The 22875-nt window shown below is 32.3% G+C and overlaps 2 protein-coding genes across 2 annotated transcripts in view; one reads left to right on the top strand and one right to left on the bottom strand.

The window, feature by feature from the left end:
* Nucleotides 1–22875, top strand: part of LOC119081650 — a 57308-nt gene that overhangs the window by 14109 nt on the left and 20324 nt on the right. The window contains exons 2-9 of the mRNA XM_037190732.1: nt 12616–12819; nt 12966–13045; nt 13128–13265; nt 13340–13512; nt 17486–17652; nt 18854–19001; nt 19138–19297; nt 21275–22175. Of these exons, the coding sequence (XP_037046627.1) occupies nt 12705–12819; nt 12966–13045; nt 13128–13265; nt 13340–13512; nt 17486–17652; nt 18854–19001; nt 19138–19297; nt 21275–22175 (1882 nt within the window). The 5' untranslated portion in view covers nt 12616–12704. The remainder of the gene's footprint in view (nt 1–12615; nt 12820–12965; nt 13046–13127; nt 13266–13339; nt 13513–17485; nt 17653–18853; nt 19002–19137; nt 19298–21274; nt 22176–22875) is intronic.
* Nucleotides 13790–14848, bottom strand: LOC119081651 (chaperone protein DnaJ-like). Its single transcript, XM_037190733.1, has one exon. It carries the CDS (start codon nt 14701–14703, stop codon nt 13867–13869), a length of 837 nt encoding a protein of 278 aa, XP_037046628.1. The 5' UTR covers nt 14704–14848; the 3' UTR covers nt 13790–13866.

The following is a 22875-nucleotide window of genomic DNA, read 5'->3' as shown; positions in this document are numbered from 1 at the left end:
ATCAATAAAAAGACATTTCGTATATACAAAAGAAAGAAAAATAAAATTGAAAAACCCAGCATGTAGTGTAGTGTGGTGGATTTTGTGTTTATTAACAAAATGTTTTTTCTGTTTGGTTATGTGAAAACAGACTGACACAGAGTGTGATAAATTTATGAAATGATCTGCGCGCTCTGCACAACATGCGAAAATTTCGACTATGCCAAAGAAAATAAAAATTGTTTTGTTTTCCGACTCGCCAGTATTTACTGGTTAGGTAACGTGGCTGTCTATACAATGATATGCTGCTAGTTTCGCTGCTAATTTCTTTGTTTACTTTCTGTGGCAATAACAATATTATCTTTAAGTGTTTTTCGAGAGTGTGTTTCATGAATGTACAATGCAGAGAATGACTCACTGCTGTTGTAAACGATCTAATAAGTCGTAGAACAGGGTAGTGACGCATCCATTCGCAGTAGAAAGCAGTCTTTGAAATATGTAATAAAGTACCCAAAAATTCATAAAACAAAGTGGATGTGAAATCGAAGTGCTGGCCGTTAAGTAAATTCAATTTAATTCGTGTTGACTTGCATCAGTAAATATATTCCTATTGTATCTAATTCTTGAATGTTTTAGTTTTGTGGTTGCAACAAGACTTCAACTAAAGAAATAATAATAAAAAAATAATTTTTAATAAAAGAGAAAAGTTTTTCATTCAAAATTTTATCTGGACATTATCGTTGTTAGTTTTGTTGGATTATTTAAAAGTTTCAGTTTACATTAATAACTTCTAAAAAGTTGGCCTCTGGATTTGGACATAAATCACTCGGATATATCTTATCTTTTGAATGGAAACTGTATGCAATCGCTGTATATTTTAGGCGACAAGCATAGTCAGTGTTAATATCGATTCTATTACTTCTTTTGATTAAAAATGTTTTAAGAGATTTTTGAGAAATCTTTTACTTCATCTCTTTTAACACGTGAGAGTATGTAGCACTATAGCTTTGACTCACAGGCGCGGATCAACCTATGTGCGGTCAGGCTTTCGCCGGGGGTCAGAAGAAGATTTCTACATAGAAAAAAAATAAAAATAAAACAAAAGCCGCCTGGGTCAGAAACTGTTTCTCTTCTATCCGCCTGGGTCAGCGCAAAAGCTGACTCATGTGATGTTATATGTAATATAGCCTATATTAACATCACATGAGTCAGAGCTTGGTGTTTATTTTTATCGATAACAGATGGTTAACCGTCCGTAAAAGGTTGAAGTTCATCAAAACGATAAAAGTCTCTGCATTTAATTTTTTATGTTGTTCAAGAACGAAACACGGCGCAATAGATCAGTATTTCTAGTTCTCAGTGACGTGACACAACATTTTATTTCACTTCAAAATGAAGTTGAAGTTATTTCTCGTCCAAAATAGTTTTTGGAAATCCGTTAAATATTAAGTTGTCGTGTTATAAAGCGATGACACAAATATTCTGTTGGCAATGTCATTATAAAATCACCAAGTCAGTTATAGATAATCTTCGAGCTTAGCCTCAGGAATTTAATTTCTTGTCGAATAAACAAAATGTTTTTGAGAATCCGTTGACAATTACTCGAGTTGTTGTGTTATCAAGCGACAAGACTAAAATCATTTAGTTAATATCTCTAAGATCATCAGTCCATAACATGCCAACTTCAAACTAATACCTCATCGAATAAAAAACGTTGAGAATTAGTCGGATTTACGGTCCAACAAGGAATTGACTAGATTGAATAGATTTTTTTCAACACACGAATAATATTTTCACTGACAATTTGAATGAAAATTTAAATTTCTTACAGTGAACGACATCTCAAATGTCTCACTGTCAAATTTTTCTGAGAATTTTATTGTTTCATTGCAAATTCCCAATGACATTCTCTGAAAAAAATGACAGTGAGACATTTGAGATGTCGTTCACTGTAGCAAATCATTTGTTTTTTAAATTTTGGAGCTCAAACGACCGACTCGCAGACTGTGCCATCGTTTATATTTGCGGTAGTGACAATAACAATTTATTCCACAATCTATTTCGAGTGATTTGTATCTGTATGACCCTGACTTTCAGTCATAGGAATTACCAATTAAACAACAAGTCTATGTGTCGGAAAGTGTTGGTTGATATAAAATAAGATTTCACAAAGTTTTCCACCGTAAAATTAACTTAACATTTTGTATTTTAAAACTTAATTTTGTAGAATGTTCCTGCAAGGTTTTATAGATGTGTACAGTCCGTTATAAATCTTTAATGGAATCATAAAAACATATTAATGTTGCCTGTCAGCATGTTTTTCAGCTGAAATTATTTCTGGACACCAATGCTTTATGTGTTGTGTAACATTACCGAATTGAAAATGAAACATTTCCACTCACTCAACCATGAAAATTGGTTTCATATTACCTCATATTTTACTACCTTGTCATGCTACGTCCGAACCAATAAAATATAAATAAAATATCACTCATAATGGTCTATTTTAAAAGATAAATAATATCAACCATTGCAAGTACGTCTATCACTGTACTCTGTACATCTATCTACAATTTGTAAGAGTTGCATATCATAAAAAAAAAGTGTAACCATACTCATACCAATTTATAGTACATTCTGTTCTATAATATAGAATCTATATACTTTCACGTTACAATATTTGCAATATTACGTGAGAGCTTTCATTGAATTCAATAGAATATTTCCATGTAAATGTTGTGTAGTCGACGGGTAGTTATGTTATTCCTTCTTTAGAAATCCAAATGTTACCAACAAATATTTTATAGAACGAGCTGTGCATACAAAATTTAAATGGGAGTAATCTGTAGATATACAAACGATGAATTGAGTATCAACAATGTTATATTTATGTGTGTTCTTGTGTACAGTACACTTACAAATATTGAGAACTAAGGAGTATTACAAAAGTTGTACTTTACAATTCGTACACAACAATATCATAAAAATGTTGAATAGGAAAAGAATACAATTTTATGATGCACTGGTTCATAATATACTGGGTATGAAAGTAGTTTTTAATACTTTTTTGTTCTGAAGTTGTTTTTTGTATTCCTTATGAAGAAAGTTGTTGGATAATAAATTTGTATTTTATGGTTGGGGGTGGTTTTTTTTAAGGTTGTTACACATATGATATTATTATCCATCGTTTATGTCTTTCAGGATTTATGAAACTTCTATCGTAAAATTTTGTAGAACACTACTTTCTTGCTTCTTTAAGGTATTACATTATTTCCTTTACTGAAAGTCAGGGTCTTACACCAGAAAGTACCGAAAAATATTTGTAGCAAAGTTCACTATGGTTTTAAATGTACGAAGTGTTATGAAAAACGTCAAATGTAACCATAATTCTTTTTAGGCAATGGGACAAGTGGTTGGCCTCTAAAGGAGCCACATTTTTTTTCATAATATTTCATTCTCTGCAGCTTTCAGCTTATTTTCATGTTAACCAATTTGTCATTACAGAACAAATGTCACCATATGATGTTGGTTCACATGCAAATAAGCGCAGTGACAGCAGTAATTTTTTGACAGAATGTACTAAAATATTGGAAAACTCCATTACATTTCTTCTTCTTTTTTAAACATCATTCTCCTATATATTTTATTCAATGTAGAATGAACTACAAATTTCATGTTTTCTTCACGATACAAAAGTTCATCTGCCAATGATTTTTTTGGAATTTATTCGTGTAATCCTGTACCGGGGGCTTGCCTTCTTCTTTGTACCAAAGTGAAAGAGTCGTCTCATCTTGCTACATTCATCACTTAATTCACATCTTCTGTGATTAAATTGTTTAGTCAGACAAGGCGATCAAACAGAATATTAGACACCTCTTACTAATCGATGTATATAAATGACGTTGAATACAAATCTTGCCGCAAAGTTATAGGAAGATTGATAACTCAAAATATAGTCAAAAATAATTCGATCTTACGCTTGATGGATTTTTCCGAAGAAAATTTCTTTTCGTCAAACTATTGTCATTTGCGTGGAGTCATTGAAATGAAAAATAAAAGAAAATAAATCAATAAGAAAATTTTTCATCAAGGAACCCTACCTACCCAAAAGATGGGACTTAGTGTGGTCTAAACTACTTATATTTAATGGATCAGATGTACGGCCAAACAAAGTTTATTTATGTATAACTTTTCATAGCATCCATGACATATATCATAGGAAAATCCAGCCGTGGTTCAGAGGAAAAGTTTCTCACATAAAATGCTCGAAGACTGTTTTCCATGCATGCTTTCAGAAAACTTGGAGGCCGTTTTTTCTGTCTACCCGTACTTTCTAAGTACTATACTGAAACTTGAGGTACAATCAAATGTTACCACATTGAGTTTTTCGGTGTTTAGTTCACAGAGTTTTTGTGTTATTTCGTTTACTCTTATACACCATTTTCTTATATCTCTTACATTTCAAATCAAGCAATAATTAACGGTTGTTATTGAGAGGGCGATAAATGAAAATGTTTTTTTACAACGCAGGCGAGAAAATAGTCATTTTCTCCCTGTCTCTGAAACTTGAAATTGAATTTTCTCGGATGATCTGTGGCCCTTTCTCTGGCCATAAAAAACACACTTGAAATGCAATTTTCAACCTCGTTGAACAAACAACTATTTCACATGTGGGGTATGATTTACCTTATTTTCTCCCCTCAATAGGCCATGAGAAAATGGGTTTTGTTGACGATAGATCGAATGAGATTTATATTAAGAAAAGTGCAGTTCTTTCTCTCCCTTGGGGAGAAAATAGAACTTTTCTCACTAGAACTGTCACTTTGTTTATGTTTTCAACAATGGTATGTTAAATTGATGTTTTTTGTTTCGTGAAGGAAAACGGTAGATCACGCCTCGGCGAGGTGACCTCGCGCATAAGAAAAACGTTGTGTTCACCTCTTGGAGAAAATAGGAAATTTTAACTCGAGCACCTCGGTTAACAAACAACTATTATTGACTATACAAGTATATAATACACCGATATCAGCAAACTCGGCAATCAATCGTAACTTTGCTACCAATTTTGTTTTTATACCAACACAATATGCCTTGGCTCTAATCTAATTCGTACAGTAAAATGATTCATTAAAAATCTTGGTCCTAATATCAATCAAAAAACAATCAGTAAACACATCGAAAAATAAGCTGGCCAGCAAACACTATTTTATCTTACACATTTATCGATACAATAGCGAAGACTATGCTTGCAGTTTTGTGTATAGCTAGTAATATTTTCGTAGATATTTAACTAAATTTCGGCACACGTGAATCACAATATTTGACTCGTTAACTTTGAGCTGAGTTTTACTTTAACGAGAGTTAGTAACTTTGTTACGTCCACTCATTGCTCGTTCATTAGTTCAAATTAGACGTCTCCATCGATCACTTATGTGGGGTGATATGATATACTTGATTTGTTTGTTAGTTCGGCGTTATTTAGATACTCATAAAACACTTTATATTCACAATTGCCAAACAGAAAACCATCAAGCCAACAACACTACATTAAAAAAAGTCTGTTGTTCCAAGAGTTATTTGACGAAATTGTTTCTTGAATGGAAACGGATAGACAAACATTTGTACCACACTGCTATGTGGTATATAAAACCATATTGTTGATAAAACTTACAAACACGTAAATATTTACTCAGTCCAAAAGAAGTCCGTTGCTAAAAAGGCATTTTTAATAATTCATCCGTCACCATGTACAATGACGGGTATTATACAGAAAACACGAGAACAAAGTTGAGTGTTCAAATATTAACAGAAACACGGTCTAGTGTACATTTCACGTTTTATACGGCATTTTACCATCTATATAACTGATTCCATGTACTGTACGTAAAAAACAAATTAGTGACCTAGTGTAACCCTAAAGGCTTACTGTGGTAATCCAGTCTAACATGGAAGCTATTACACAACGGTAGTGGTAATATATTTCTTATAAGGAATGGTGATTGAAAAGGTAGTTTTGTTGTGGTTTATCGCATTTCTCCAGATATTTTAGTATACTACATAACAATTTGATTGATTAATTTGAGCTAAATACCAATTTATTCAGATGATTTTTTGTGGAATAAACTGAAATGAAATGTAAACGATACATCTATAGCAGTACGAAGTAAAGTAAAAAAAACATCGATTTTTGTCCACAAAAGTTTTGTAAATACACACGTGGCATTATTGAATTAGTTTGCTCATGTAAATATTCAGTTGGATACTCTCAATAGTAAAACTTTTTGTTCCTTTCTTCTTACGTTCTCAGAGTATATTTAACCTAATCAAACCTAAAATTTTTCGAATCAAGAATTATAACTCGTTTGTCCGAAAATATGAAAATAACCAGAGACAGTAGATTGGGTTATTCACTTCAAATGCCTGCATTAAGACTGACGATAGAATCAATACAAAGGCACTATTTACTGTGTCTAATCATTTGTTATTGACTTCAACTACAAAAATAAGTGTTTACCACCGGATATTGTGTTATACAGCAAAATACTAGGGGGAAACTTCTGTCCAAAAGCGTGGCAAAACAATTTCTAATTCCTTCAATTACCGGATTAATTCCGTTTTGACGGATTTGCACTTTACTTCATATTATTTCCTATAATTTCCTCGATATTTTCTAAAATTTTTCTTTACTTTTCTTTATTTCGATAATTTTCTAAGATTTCCTTCAAATTCAAAGAAAACGTATGAAAACCGTCGAGATTACTGTGGTTTCGTAGTTGCCGAAGTATCCGGTAATCAATAGGAATTGCAGGAAATGCTAGAAATTGAAGGAATTGATAACAATTGATGGAATTACAAGGAATTGATTACGATGAATTGACTGGAAATACGAGAAATTGAAAGTAAATGAAAGAATCAGCAAATCAGCAAAACCGTATTTTATAGACCGAATAGCCAAGACTGGAAACCGGCCATTCTTTTTCGCATTCATTTAGTTCTTCCGTATTCGTTCATCATACTTATCCGTTTTTTATTTCATTTACGTTCAATTTCTCGTATTTCAAGTCAATTCCTTGTAATTTCTTCAATTCCTATTAATTACTTGATGCTACGGCAATTTCTTCGAGGTTCAATTGCCCCAGTAGTTTCCTCCTCGGCAAAATGTATGTAAACAAATGAAGGAAAAGATTTAGTATAAAACACCCGGCCGTATTTTAAACAAAAGAAGTTGATTGCCATTTCAAAGAGCACATACTGTTCAACATTAATTTCATGTTTAAATATTCAATGAATATTGAAACATGCTCATACGAATATTAGAAGAGAGATGTAAGATTCAATTACATCAACCCCAGCAATCAGACTTAGCTTAATTGCCGATATACAGTTGAGATGTGTTTGCTAATTACATCGACCGATTGAATGTTTACGGTTTCAATATCAGAAACACATTCAGTGCACATTTAATTCATGGGAAATTTATGGATCTCGTACCAGAGCGCCTACATTAATAAACATGGGAAAGACTTTTCTATGAATTTTTCATTTTTTCAGAGAATTTTTCGAAATTTGAATAATGACGCGTGTCTTAAGTTTTGTTTTCGCGGGAATATAGACAAAATTCTGGGAAAATATATTTGTTGTTTATGATGTGAGTTTACGCTGTAAATCATTTCCGAAATCACAGGAAGATGTTTAAATAATTAACAATTTCTAAGGAATTTAATCGAAAAATTCATTTCGATAATAAATGAGCAATTTGTGTCTAAGCTTTTGAAACGACGAAATGTACATTCTGATTATTTTTCACGTTTTCAAAGTCAACTAAACATTTTAAATGAAAATATTTGGATTTTAAATATAACCGCAGATGCTATAATGTTCGCCAAGTTCTTTTTATAGCATCATCTTAACAATTTTTATATTCGTTTCTTTATTCACTTCAATATAAATTTCACATTCGCAGAGAGGTTTTGATAACTAATTTAATGTAACCACATTTTTCTCGGTTGGTAGAAAAACAGCACATGGATTCTATTGAGATGAAAAGCTGTTATTATATTCACAAGAAAGAACCAATTTAGTGATGGCGATGAATGAGTTATTTGCCAATGAAATTGTGTTTTTTTGTGTTTCGAATTAAATTGTTTCAAATTTTAAACGATTTTTTTTCGCTTTATTTTTAGAGTATTTTTCTTGTAAAAATATATGGTTTAGAAAATATTCTGTTTATTTATATGACTTCTGAAAGGTATTTACTGTTTAGTAGGTTAATTAGTTACCGACTTTGTTTACATTTTATGTTTGAATGTTGTATAATTAGATGGAGGTCATTCAAATAGTATGATCTTACTAGAAATTACTTATGCAAAACCCTCTTCAACCTTACACGATGACTGTTTTTCTGTAAAAAATAGGTTACATCAGATTTTCCGACGCTAAATGCAAAGACGGTAACTCTAACGCTCATCCAACGCTCATCCAACGTTAAATACAAACGTATGACAGTGGAACTGTCAACTAAAAAATAATTTAATTTTGACTCGACGGATTTTGATCAAACAGAACGCCAGTCAAAAGCACGGGTTCTCAGAACTACGGTAAAGTAATATAGTTTAAAATCAGATTTATATTTGTCGATAGATAAGACTTTAGAAAAATTCGTTTCTTTATATTGATCCATTCATGATTTGAAAGTCTTATCGCTCAGCAGATGGAAAAACTAATTACTCGACCGTAGTCCTGAGATCACGCGCTACTCACTATTTGATCAAAAAACTACCGAGTCAAAATTTAATTATTTTTTAGTTGACAGTTCCACTGACATTCATTTGTATTTAACGTTGAATGAGCGTTTAGCGTTACCGTCTTTGTATTTAGCGTCAAAAAATCTGACGCTACCTAATATTCAAACTATGTATATAGCTTAAGGTTTATACTCCCCTGCCACCCCTTTCACACAAAAGCTTGTGTACAATATTTGAATGACCGCGCAAGAAAACGTAATTTTCTATTTGAATGTCGTGTTTACAATTTAAACTCTGGTAAAATACTGCAATTAAAATTAAAACAATGCGGTGCGGTATACAAAGGGAAACAAAATTCCTTTAGTCACATACTTTGAAAATTATACAAAAGCTTTTTACTACAATATGCAAAAACAGATAATTTTACCTTATTTTGTTCTTTCTTTCTTCATAATTTCATACCCTTCGCTAAAAAAATTTACAATAATAACAACTTTGCAAGAGCTTTGCCGTCAAGACGCGGCAAGCCACGTAAAAGATGAGACACTTTCGGTTCCCCAAGTGGATGGAAAAGTGAACATTTCAAATTTCAAATGATGACAAAGCATAAAACCTTAGGCAAACAGTCATTGTTTTGCCAGGGCGATTAAGAGCTTTATACACAAAGTTTGCTGTAAAAAGTTTTTTTTCATTAAATTTAATTACTTCCCGAATTTCATTTAGAAACTTTTTCAAGCAGAAAAAAAATATTTTGTAAAATTACAACATAACAATTTTTCTTCTTTCTGTAAAACTCAATTTTACAAAATAAACATAAAACATCCAGTAATTTTATTAATTTACAAAAAAAAAATGAAATAACAAAAGAGACCAAAAACAATTGAATTAATTAATAACATCCAAAATCAAATGGTATGTACATAACAATCAGGTACAATATTTAATGTATAAAGGTGGATTAATCGATATTCATTAGTTAATAATTATCTTTGTGGGGTCATTCATAAAGTATGTCACGGTTAGTTCGGGAGGGCGGTCTCGAATGCTAGAAAGTTTAGTCCCTTACAACATTGTACGAAAGACCTATTGCGTGACAGGAGGATTTCAAAAATGAGCATTTATGAACTGCCTCTGTTACGTGTTTGTTTTCCTTTCCATAAAAGAGACGCTGATTCAATTTAGTTCTTACAAATGACTATCTATACTAACAAATTGACCAAATTTATCAATAAATTGTTTCACAAAATAAACAGATTCAGAGTTGTTAATTAGAAATGATATAATTATAGCACCGTGGCCTATAATAGATCAATTGTTGCACTGAAAGCTATAGTATAATAGTCATATTACTTGAACTACTACCAATGAGCTACCAAAATTTGTAAATCACATAAAATAATTGACAACCTCAGTAAATTACAACATAAAAAGAGCCGTATAACGTTATCTCGATTATTGATCACAATTCATTCTAAAGTAGAACGAAGTCATTGCTCCTAAATTCGAGAGTAAATGCGAGTTTGTTTACTGTGACTTCGTGTAGAAATAAATAAATAAATTTTGAGAAAAAGAAAAACAAAAATGAAATGAAGATAACGCTTTGCATATTCTCTGTGTAAATGAAATTCAAATATTTAAAGCAAAAATTCAGAATTAGACAGATTTTCCACCTCTACTAACGCTCACGGGAATTAAAGACGGACATTTATTCCAAATCAGTTTAAATAAAAAAAATCTTTATCCTGTTGTCTTTGATATAGTAAACAAATTCCGCCAAAACACCCACTCGTGGAACGTAAAATAAATTCCCTTTGAGAAAAAAATGAGAAAAAAAAATAAATAAATAAATTTTATGTACAGACACACAGCCGTATTACACAACCGAAAATGAAAAGCGATGTGAACCAGGGACTACCATATCGTTATAAGGTATATACACCTTCCTTCCTTTTCCATTGCTATAAAATCTTTGTTTTTATTCTCTTTTTTCAAGAACGGTGAAGCTCAACTTTATATGCGAATGCTATAATCATCATAAACCACATTTACCCCCTTTGCCTGGTTTATGAAAAGCGAGCTGTATTTTGTTATATTTCATTTCATGCACAGTCTTCATACTTATTACATATGAAAATATATATATGGAGCAGGAGTGTGTAGATTTGTACAATGTTTGAAAGATAACATTTTAGAAAGAGGTAAAAACTTAACATTTTACGAACAGTTTCTCGTATGCCATTTAATAATAATAAAAAGCTCCCGGTATCTTTCCATCCCACCAAGGACTCAACTGTATTTTGTCGTATTTGTTGTTTACCACTTGTTTATGCAGATCATTGCTAACATAACACAAACAGGGAACGTATGCAAAATGTTTCATAATTCACTGGTTACGATGATAAGATTGAGGATTTTGTCCTAATAAAATTTTAGGGAGCGTTTAATATTTATGCCATCGGGAGGGATCTACAGAATCTGTTGATGAATTATTTTTATGTGAACGATACTTATGATGATTTGAAATCAATCAACCATCATAATCGGATAAACATAAAGGGCATATCGATTTTTCGATGCAGCTTTACATTTTGAGACTAGCCTATTTTAAGGAGACGTGAAGTAAAAGCTAACCGTTTATAAAATTATGCTAAGGTTTTGGTTAAATGAATATTTTCTCTGCTCACGATGTGAGTTTCAACAAGTTAATAGAAAGCGTACGATGTATGTTTCTATATAGCTTCGTAGCAGATTAAAATTTTCTATTCATTTCTAGTAACTTGGAAAACAGATTAAAGTTTACTTTTAACATTATAGTTTACGTTATACAAAATTATATATTATATACTGGCTCATACTGTCCTAGTAAAAAATTAAGTAAAAGGTTTTGTATCAAACGTTACGCGATTATCAAGTAGCTGTGAGTCACCTGAAGAATTTAAAACAAATATAGGAACTCAAATAAAAACAGCTTTTGCGTGTATACTCACCAAGAATCCATGCACATCACGACTGGCACTTTATTACTCTGTAACCATTCAGGTACTTGGACTGTGCAAACATTATTTCAGTACAAATGTTAGGCGATATGTTTGAAACAAAAGAAGTAACAGATCTCATAGTTGTTAGAGGACTCTGATTTCCGTTTCTAAATCTACGTTAATTATTGTGTCGTGTTATTTGGCGATTTACTTTAAACAAACGAAGTAACAGATTTAATCGCTATTACATGTTGATGACTATCTAGATATAATTTACGAAACATATCGTAGATATTCTACGTAGAGTGCGGTCGTTTGTAAATTAAAAATTTAAGTCATGGATTTCCCTCCCTATAATTGCACTCACTCTAATCCTCTTAATCTGTGATAATGGCATGTCTGATAATATCCTATAAGAACATTGTGGCAACATATCTAACCAATTGTTCGTGTCTTCATTTTCAGTACGTTGATAAGGTGAATGGCATACCGACATGCCGAATATAGCTAAAACTAAATATTGTTACTAATTAACGAAAATTAAATGTAATTAACATTTCTAGCTTGCTTAATTTCTTGTTAAATTCCAAATAATACTCAAACACTCAACCATAAAAAGATATGTCTTTTTAACGATTTAACAGCTTGAAGCTATTGAATCCATTTACTTTGACACTAAATAGCACAATAATAGCTTATTCTATTCGCATTATGACCTTATTTGAATATTTTATTTTGCTCATCATCCCCTAAAACAAGAAAAATGAATACGAAATTACAGCCATATTATACGTACACCAGACCATTTCGGTTTTATACCATCGTTATAGCTATTACAGTCTCACACAAAAGAAGAATAAAATTAAAATCAACAATAAATATTTATAATTTTTTCTTTACTTCTATTCGTACAGGTTACACTGGCATTACATGTACATAATCAATAATGCTGATAACGTACAACGATTAAATTAAATTCAGTGCGCTTCCCATACACGTCGAAATGGCAGTTCCGGTTGAAGAAGCAGTGCTCCATGCTTTACGAGGGCACCTGAGCGAAAATACAAAATTGCCAGCTCCTTTAATCATTAAAGTCTATGTGGCTGCTTTAAAGAAGGGTGCGTATACCTATCATATCTATTAAATCTGGTTTTATTCGAACGTATAAGTTTCATCTTTTGCCATCAGCATATATAAGACGTGTAGACATAATAAATGTAAACGAAATTGATGTATAATAATGTAATGAAATCATTTCAAATAGATTTCCGTGAAGAGCGTAAAGTTCTGCTGGAACTGATTGGACCAGAATTGCAATCCATGTACGATGATCGACAAATTGAAGTAAATAACATTAATATTTATTGGATATTATAGCCACATATGTGGCTCATACTATCTCACATATAATATCAATTTACTTCAGGTGGAAATTATTGACATGCACTTTGGCACCGGTCCGGAAGAAATGGAAACGATGTCAGAATTAGACCCTTATGTTATTGATGATCATTTACAAGAGATTGAGATTTGTAGTAGAGTATCGAAGAGCGTGTTTTTTATTGTAAGTTCAAGATTTTGTTGACGCGGCAGTCTAGGAATTTATACATTTTTTTGGTCTTTCGTCAATGACCACAGGCTTTGGTTGGTGATAATGTAGGTAAAACGAAAATTCCAACTAAACTGGATGCAGAAGTATTCAATGCTCTATTGGAACATGCAAGCAGTGAAAATAAAACTATTTTTAATGACTGGTATACGAAAACCAGCAATCCGAATACAAATGATTATGAACTGAGACAGGATTACAGGTAATTGACTGTTATTGTTGAGAGCATTCGTTGTTTTTATTGCATTTCGATCAATTTTAACTAAATTACGTCGAATGTCTTATACTGATGCGATCTAATATGGTCCATATCTCTCTCTGTCTCTCTTTCAATCAATCAAATTACTGTTTTACACTACACTTAGTATTGTAACACTGTGTGAGTTCTGAGCACAGCTTAATGTATTGAACTAATTAGCCTCCGTCTTGTGTGAGTGAGTATAGTATAGATGTTTGCTTTAAAAAGAAAACCAAAATAATATTTAGCGGCAACTCGTTTAATGACCAACATTGTTTCTCAGTTTTTTCAAAAAATTAAATTTCAGAACTTGTACTTCTAGTCATTTATTAGGTTGTCACCAAAGCTACTATGAACAGTATGGGATGTATGTTCAGTATGTGATGAATGCACAGTACGCACAGTACGCACGGTGTACGATGTATGAGAATTCAATTGACTCATCTTCTCGTTAAATGAGTTTATAGCGTCATCATATCCCTTCTTGAAACTTGCCTGAAACTTGTTCATCATCTCCTCTGCATCAAAGCCAAAATTAATTTTCGGTTTATCACCACGTTTGAAATGTGTGCCAAAGAATGAGTCTCCGTCACCGAATCCATGGTCTTCGGTAGAATGATCATCCGATTCCTTGTCGGATGACTTCTTACGTTTGGCGAAGAATTTTAATTCGTCAAAATCCATGTCACTGAACAGGTCATCCAAGTCCAACTTAAATCCATTAAATCCCCCTGATTTCCTGTCCCGTTTCTCCGTACGATCATGTTTGAAACTTTGAAAACCCTTTGCAAATTGTTCAAATATGTTATCGAACTGCTTGAAAAATGAAGTGAAATCGAAATTTCCAAAGCCTCCACCACCGAATCCACCAGATGTTTTGCCGAATTGGTCGTACTTTTTTCGCTGGTTTTCATCGCTGAGCACTTCGTATGCTTCAGCTATTTTCTTGAACTGTTCTTCAGCGCCTTCGTCTTTATTTTTGTCTGGATGATATTGAAGTGCCAATTTTCGGAAGGCTCTTTTAATTTCATGTTGCGTTGCAGTCTTTTCAATGCCCAACAAATTGTAGTAATCTTCGTCCGTAGCATCAATCACATTTACATTTAATAAATAAATAGACAAAATAGTAAAATAAATTAATTTTGAACAAATCATTTTCAGTTCACTCCGATAATCACAAAATTGTACAGCACTTTTCGGTCGATGTTTTATTAACGAATGAAATAACCTAATCGTATTACTAACAACTGTTTTCGATATTTCATGGCCACGACACTACTTGTGAATAATAAATACGAAACTGTACCGCGAACGATCGGTGTCATTTTTAAGATTATTAACACTAAGCGAAATATGATTGGTTGACGAAAGAGAGCAATATTAATTCTGTGCAGTACGTCACTGTGCATCTACTAAGACAATTGCGGTGTAGCACGGTCCTATTCTCGTAAAACAGTTTTCTTGTTATTGAAAAGGGCAATCAACCTAATGACGGTTTCCTCTAAATGTTACGATGTTTTCTTAAAAACATTTTACCATATTACCATGAGAAATGCTTCTGGCCAGGTAACCTACATAAATTAGTCTCAACTTTTCAGTGTTCAGCATCCCACATTTATGTAAAGAATAACCTTCTGATACGGTTTTTACAGGTACTTTCCGAGTTATTACATACTCCTACGGCTTGCAGTTACCTACTTATTCACCTTTTCCCTATGGGAAAAAAAACTGAATCCACGTACCATACACATTATGTAGTTTTCACATCAACAAATTTCTTCATTTCTCATATTTATAATCTCATCATCTCATGTAGACATAAACAACGAAACTTGCCTCCGAGGAGCGACTTTCACATTCTAACATCAGCATTATTTACGACACCCTGGAACACTTTTCCAACAAATTCATCAATTTCTGAGTGTATACGTTAGTGCCATCACGTTGTCGTTGATGTGACACGGTGCTGATTATATTTGTTGAAAAGCATTTCGAATTTATACCGAAAGACTCACGATTTGAGATTTGTTCTTAATTTATCGTGTCACACATAACTTTAAAATTTTAGTGTAACGAATTACAAAGTGGAAAACAGTTGGGTTGTTTACATTTTGGATGTTTGAATTAAATAGTTGGGTTTAGTGTGTTCATATGGGTTACCGTTAAAACTAGGAACTTTTTTTTGATGAAAACAGTTTCATATATTTTTATAAATTTTATCTCTATCTCAATCCTGAATTTTTCTACATTTTCCCAAATTTTTCCGAAAATATTTTTGATGAAAATTACAGTCAGAGGCAGTGACATTTCATCATGAATTTACTTCAGTTGTAATAGTAGTAGTACAGTCATCTCAAATGTCTCACTGTCAAATTTTTCTGAGAATTTTATTGTGTCATTGCAAATTCACAATGACATTCTCTGAAAAAAATGACAGTGAGACTGTATGTAGTAGTATTAATTTATCAATTTACATCTCGTTATCAAAATTTAATTCTTTTTCTTTCACATTTAACCATAATTATCACACTTCTTTTACAAATTAACCAGAAGATCAATTCCATTAAGTTTTCACAATACTCTCCCTAGCAACCAAACTACAATTATTAAGGTGGTAGATACGTTTATGAATCACTGCTACTTTGTTCGCTCGTGTTGTTGTTGTTGGTTTTAAGTCATATTAAAAATCAGCGTTTCTCAAACTTATTTTCCCCCCTACTTCGATTTTTTGAGAGAGTTTGGATGCTAGAGAGAGTATTGGTTTTCATCAATTTTCATTTGAACACTACTTCCACATAATCTATTACTTTTCGTTTGAAAATGTTAACATTGTTTTTCCGCTCATGCACACAATCAAAACTGTTTTACCACTATCAGCTGTGTGCGTGTAGCAGTTTCAACCGTATAAACAAGTATAAATAAACAATTTTGATGTATGTGGAAAACAAAGAAACAAATTTGCGCTGAAAGTTCACTGCTTCTGACTGTAAGGAAAATCTCCGAAAATATGGGAACATTCAGAAAAATGTTTTCTCAAAAATAGTCCTTGGTTACAACTGAAAATATTTATCAATTTTTCGCACAATTGAGCAAAAGCCCTTTGTTATTAGCATATGGAACGTACTATGAACTGTGACGAGTTAAAGTGATAAGAATCGTAAAAGACTTACCAAACACCCACTGGCACTGTACAGGTGGAACTCAGAATTTCAAATGTTACCAACCTTAATGCTACCGAAAAATTTCTACATACAGTCGCGTCAAATGTACTTGACTTAGTTGCATTACGGATAATAATTCCTCCTCACATTTTTTCAAATTTTAAATAAAAAAAACAAAGCGAAAACTGTATACAACTGAAGCACTCTCTCTTTATGCAGTACACGATAATGGATCAAAGTAAAAGATGCTTACAAATCCGCAAAGTTATTTCGTCGAAATTAAGAGCTTCACTTTCGCTTCGTCGACTTTCATAAAAAGTTGCAAGAAATCCTTTTTTTTAACTTGAAAAGTATTACTTAGGAATACGAATAAATGTGAGTGCTTTTTCTAGGATGTTGAGTTGTGGTCTTTTTATATGCGTTGGAAATATTACGAAAAAGTGCTGCGTAGAAGAGAAAAAGTGTAGAGAAGACCGGAATAAAATAAACCTTAAACTGTGACACATGATATATCAATTCAATATTCAATTAGAGTGGCAGACAGGTGGCAGAAACAATCATTGTAATGGGTATGCAAAATGAAATGGTACATTTCACAGCGCTATTAGATTAGAGGAATAAATTTTCGTTAATTATATTCCCTTTAATTTGATAAACTGCTGCACATTTCAATGCATTTCGGTTGACATTCGACTAATTTAATTATACGAGCACATTTTCCATTTAACTGCAATATTCTCGATCCAATTTATAGCGATTCTATTCTGAAATTCCAGAAACGAAAACCAACAACTGTGGTTGAGAAAGGCTGATAATTTACGCAATGCAATAGTTTGTACTTCAAATCAAATACTTCAATCAATGCAACATAAGCAACAATTATGTGATAAAATAGTATCAATCAAGTGTACAACACTGGAATTAGAGATCAATAAGGCATTGGGTAAGTCTATGGGCGTAGGAAACGCTCTGCTGAATTATTCGAAAATGTTGTTGTTGATGTTGATTAAAAAAATTTAAATGTTTCGCATGTACCGAAAACAATGGTGGTGTAGATCCGTTTACCCCGTAACAAATTTAATTCACCATGGTTATGAGTTACACATTTTATAATATTTAGAGCGAAAATCTTTTTTTTTATCTCAAGTCACGGTTTCGTTATTCTGCTGCTTAATTATGAAGCAAATATCCTTTCTAATTTTCATAAAAATAAAATATAAAGAAAACATGTTGTTTACGTTATTAATTGATGTCTAATGGTCCGTTTAATTACCTAAACCGCCCGCAAGAAATTCTTCATCTTCACCACCACGGGACGTTTTTTTCGTTAAGAAAAATATTTTTTTTGCCTTATGGCATGACACCCGATAACGGACATAGCTATTAACGGGTAATTAGAGAAATTCTTTTAATATTAAATAATGATTCATTTTTCATTGAAGTCATTTACTCTTAGATTTTATAAGATTTTCTTTTAAAAATATTATTTATGGCAAAGAGTGTTCGCGATGGTTTTTCTTTCAAATATTTCTGTTTTAAACATCACGGTTGTTTAAGATGAAATTTACTGGTGGTTTTGTTCAGCGAAAATTTATAGGAAAAAGAGAAAATCAGAAGAATAACTTCATAAATTTTATGGAAACCAATATAAAGTGTTGCATGTGGTGCGAATGGTGAATGGGTTACATTAATATGGTATATAATGAAATAAAGTTAATTGTTTTGCTGGTTTGGTTAGACAGCATTATATGTCAAGGGTGTTAAAATTTACGAGTTTCTATTTTATTAATTTCATCTTATTACAAAATATATTGAAAGAAGGCAGCCAATTATTTTAGAGCGTTTCTAGGAAAACCGATAGCTGACGTATCACTGAAAATAAATGAAGTATGAGGTATTCTAATAACCAAAAGTATCACATCGCTTTTTTCACGAAGTTCAAGCAGAAAGCTCATGGTTCAATATGACGAATCTGCATATGTCATTTGTTATCGAGAACGACGCCAAAAATCAATAATGATCGCTCTCTAACGTCATCCTATATAGCAAAATGTATAATAAAACAAATGTAGTGAAAGATTTTATTTCAATATGTTGAAAGCTAAAAAGCTTTATTTACATCACCGCACCCGTTTTCATTACAGAATACTCATCGAAAAATATATTAGCCGTATTTCGAGAATGGTCAAATGATCCATCCGAACGAATAAACAAGGAATCGCGTGACCGTACACAACAAATTAAAAAGCGCTTGACTTCATGTCTGCCACCAGAAAATCATGCAACCTTAACGTAAGATATTTATGTATGAATTAAATTGTAATTATTTTATTAAATTAGTGAATAATTTCGTTTTAATTGGAACATCCGGTACGAAAATGTTACGAATATTCAAAGAAATGTATTTCCTCTTTCATTTTATCAACAGTGTACCCGGTGAACCCTGTACTATTGATTCAGATAATGACCAACATGAAACATATTTAGGCGAATTTAAAAGCATGGTTCTGGCAAAAATGAGAAATTCCGTTGATAAAGACTTGGTAAACGATCCAGATGTAATAAAAGGACGAAAGAAAACCGTTCAGGTATGCCTTAAAGTTTATCTTTTTTTGTGTTGTTCAGTTTAATTTTGATTATGTGTATGAGACGGTCTTATTACTTATTACACAACTTCCACGAATGAATTTTCATTTTTATGATTACATCTTTTTGCCTTTTTTTCGTCTAAATATACCAGATTTGTGTAAGCCTCGAGGCGTTTTCTTTGACCCTGTCACAATAAAATACGCATATTTCATCCAGCAATATTTTAATTTGTTCGCTTAAGAGTTGCCATGGATAATTTCAAAAGTAATTTGCAAATGGGTAGATAAAGTTGGGAAAATTATTTTCGTAAATTGTTTTGGGTAATTCGTCCAACATGTTGTGTCGTTAAGAGAAGTCCGTAAAAAAATTATCCATGGTGACCTAATTGCGCACTTAATTGGATATCTGAGTGATTGACTCATTTATTATCGTCCCGAATTCTGACTCAGAACATTCAATTTTTTTCCATTTTTTAGTACCGCAAATAATCAACAGTTATCGTGTTGTGTCACTGTAAAAAATTTCAATGACTTGTGACAAAAAAAAAACGAAAACTAAATAAAACTTCGTTTACCACGATTTAATTTCAATTGAGCTTTTTCATGAAACAACAACAACAAAAAATATTATACCTTCCCCATCCATCCATATCTATTTTTATATGTATTCAACGTCCCACGCTATGTGTTCGCTATATGCAAATTTGCGGTTTTTGTTACAAAATGTCTACAATCGTTGTTGTGGAAAGGTGAATAAGGGTTTTGATGCAAAAAAAAAAAATCTTGTAAAATGATAATGTTCGAAACACACGTTGATTCAATGACCGTTGAACTATGTAGCGTAACATGCAGTCTTTGAGTTTGGTTTCTCTTAGCGGACATCATGATTTTCCGAAAATTTTTGTGACATTTTCTTATTCAATTCGAAAATTCTGTCTTCTATCAAATGAATATTGTGACAACGAATTTTTTTTCAATTTATGATCGGATATATGAAGGGGTTATGGGAATAGTTGGTACAATAGTCACGGCTTTTTTCTTTCTCTCTCGTTCCGTTATGTAAAGGAATAGAACATTTTTATACGTAAAGAAAAACTTTTATAATCTCATTAAAAAGGATAATTACGGTAAATTTATGCCGTGTCACGAACTATGAATTATGTATTATGCAAGTTACACAATGTTTTTTTTATAACAATTTAGGTGTAGTAACAACGATAACAAATCGAAATGCCAGATCAAAATGTTAGTTTAAAGAGTTTGTGAAGTAAAATAAAAATGGTATATCGGTAGCTTTAGGTGTGTCGTGACGTGTGTGCAGAATAAACATAGCTATTGTGAGGTAAAACTGAATAGAAGGTATGACAAAGCGTCACGTACTTTGTCATTAAAAAATATCAGATTTGAATATAGTTTTGAATTTCCCGGTTATTAATTTTTTTCAATAGTAAAGGCCAGGGTAGGTTTTGAATCTTGGAAACCTGACGAATTTCAAGTTTCAGATCCTGTCAGGGCAATAATAAATCAAATGAATGTTAAAATTAGGCACTGTAAACTCAAATTTAAACAGGTGCAACGCGTTATCCAATTATTTATTATTCAAGGTCGGCTTTACTCCTTCTTTAAAAAGCAACTGAATCGTTTTCTGTCAAAGTGCTAACTAAAGAAGTATAGTAATAAATGTAGGTCTGTGGGATACACATAAACAATACGATAACACTAATTATTTTTTGATAGACTTATTGCACACATAGACTTATTTATCAATATATATGCCAAACAACAGACAATTTATTTTATTATCGATGGAAGATATTTACTCTTACTAACAAATCAATTAGACATCACTTTTTTTGCTAAAAGGGAAAATCTCTGAATTATTCAAATACTGAATTCAGACGAACGGCGCGCATATTTTGCTGTTTCCCTGCCAAAATATAAATGCAAATACTAAAATTTTCCAATATTTGTTTCCAGGAAATCTTCCATGAACATTCAACTCATTTACGTTTTCTCAACGAAAACAAACAATTAAAAAGCCTTTTATCGTCCCATGTACCGGAAAAGATTCGTTCAAATATAATTCAAAGTTATCGATCTTGTTCCCGGCATGCACCCTACTTTATTTATGGTGACCATGGAAGCGGAAAAAGCAGTTTAATCGCCGAATTATATACAAATGTAACGAAATGGATTGAAAATGTAAAGGTTCATCGTGTGATAAGATTTGCGGCTGCTACTCCACGATCCGCGTACAATTTAGAATTACTACGGGTTATTTGTCAGCAAATTTCAATTATATTCAACATTCCAGAAGGTTATTTACCGAAAGATGCATCATTTGATCCGCTCTATATAAACAATTGGTTTCAAAACTTAATGAGACGTTGCGAAGACCTACAGAACGAAGTTTTATTTCTATTCATCGATGATCTGCACAAATTGAATCCATTGGACTGTGATATTGTTGCAGCTCTATCATGGCTGCCCATCAGTTTGCCATGGAATGTGTATTTGATTTGTTCAACCAAAGTCCCGATTGAATCGTTAAGATTAACGCCAATACAGAAAGAGCGATTTAAAAGTGCCGACTGTTTGTATGGACTTTCACTGGACGGAAATAAAACGATTTTAAATGTGGATAGTCCGAATGAAACGTTTTATGATTACGTAACGAGAAAATTTGATGAATTGGAAATTAGGTTTGGTGTCAAAGCCGTTGGTCGGCTGGCTACCTATATTACATGTTCAGAGTATGGTCTCACCGAAACGGAATTACTGGAACTGCTGATGCCCATTCAGAATAGCGAAGCGCTAATCAAGACATCGGAGGGATTTTTTAACTTTTCATCATTTCGTTGCATTCGGAATAGACTTGGTAAGTTTTGTAATATTCTTTAGCAAATTTCTTTCCTTATTCGACATTATAGCATAGCGTAGATGTGTATACAATACCAACCATAATATGATAAGTTTTCCGTTTATTATCAAGTAACACGGCATAGCTCCAGTGAGCTAAATAACAATTTAAATGAGCTAATGCTATTAGTTGATTTGATCTAACTAATTTTTTCAGGTCAAAAGACTGAAAAAATCTATTCCTTCATTTGTTTTAGCATGTATTTCGCTGCATAAGACGAGCCTTGCTAGCGACCTTTATTTATTTTTCCGGGCTTCGATTTCTTTGTCTTCAAAGAAAATAGCGTTTACACACAAGTTGTAGCCATTCTGATGCCGGTACGCGTGAAAGCTGTAAAAACTGCAGCCTCGTTCACAAACTTTGAACACAAAGAGGAATATCTTTCAAATAAAAATGTTTTTGAGCCGACAGAATTCAAAGTGAATTATGTACTTGAACCCAGATTGATAATTTTAATAAACTGCATCTTTTATTCATGACTTCAAATTACAGATAATCGAATTCTTATACGCTTAGTTCTACTTTGATTTGCATTTCGAAGAGGAAAATACCAATCTATCGTCGGCATTGTTCAAATTTTTTTTTCACTATTATGTGTTTTAAAAATCTTGAGATTATCGAAAGAAGTTCGTTTATATACACGTCTCGTATTCAATGC

This window comes from Bradysia coprophila, unplaced genomic scaffold (genome assembly GCF_014529535.1).
Source record: "Bradysia coprophila strain Holo2 unplaced genomic scaffold, BU_Bcop_v1 contig_358, whole genome shotgun sequence".
NCBI classification, from domain to species: domain Eukaryota; kingdom Metazoa; phylum Arthropoda; class Insecta; order Diptera; family Sciaridae; genus Bradysia; species Bradysia coprophila.
This window is presented reverse-complemented; position numbering and strand designations above follow the sequence as displayed.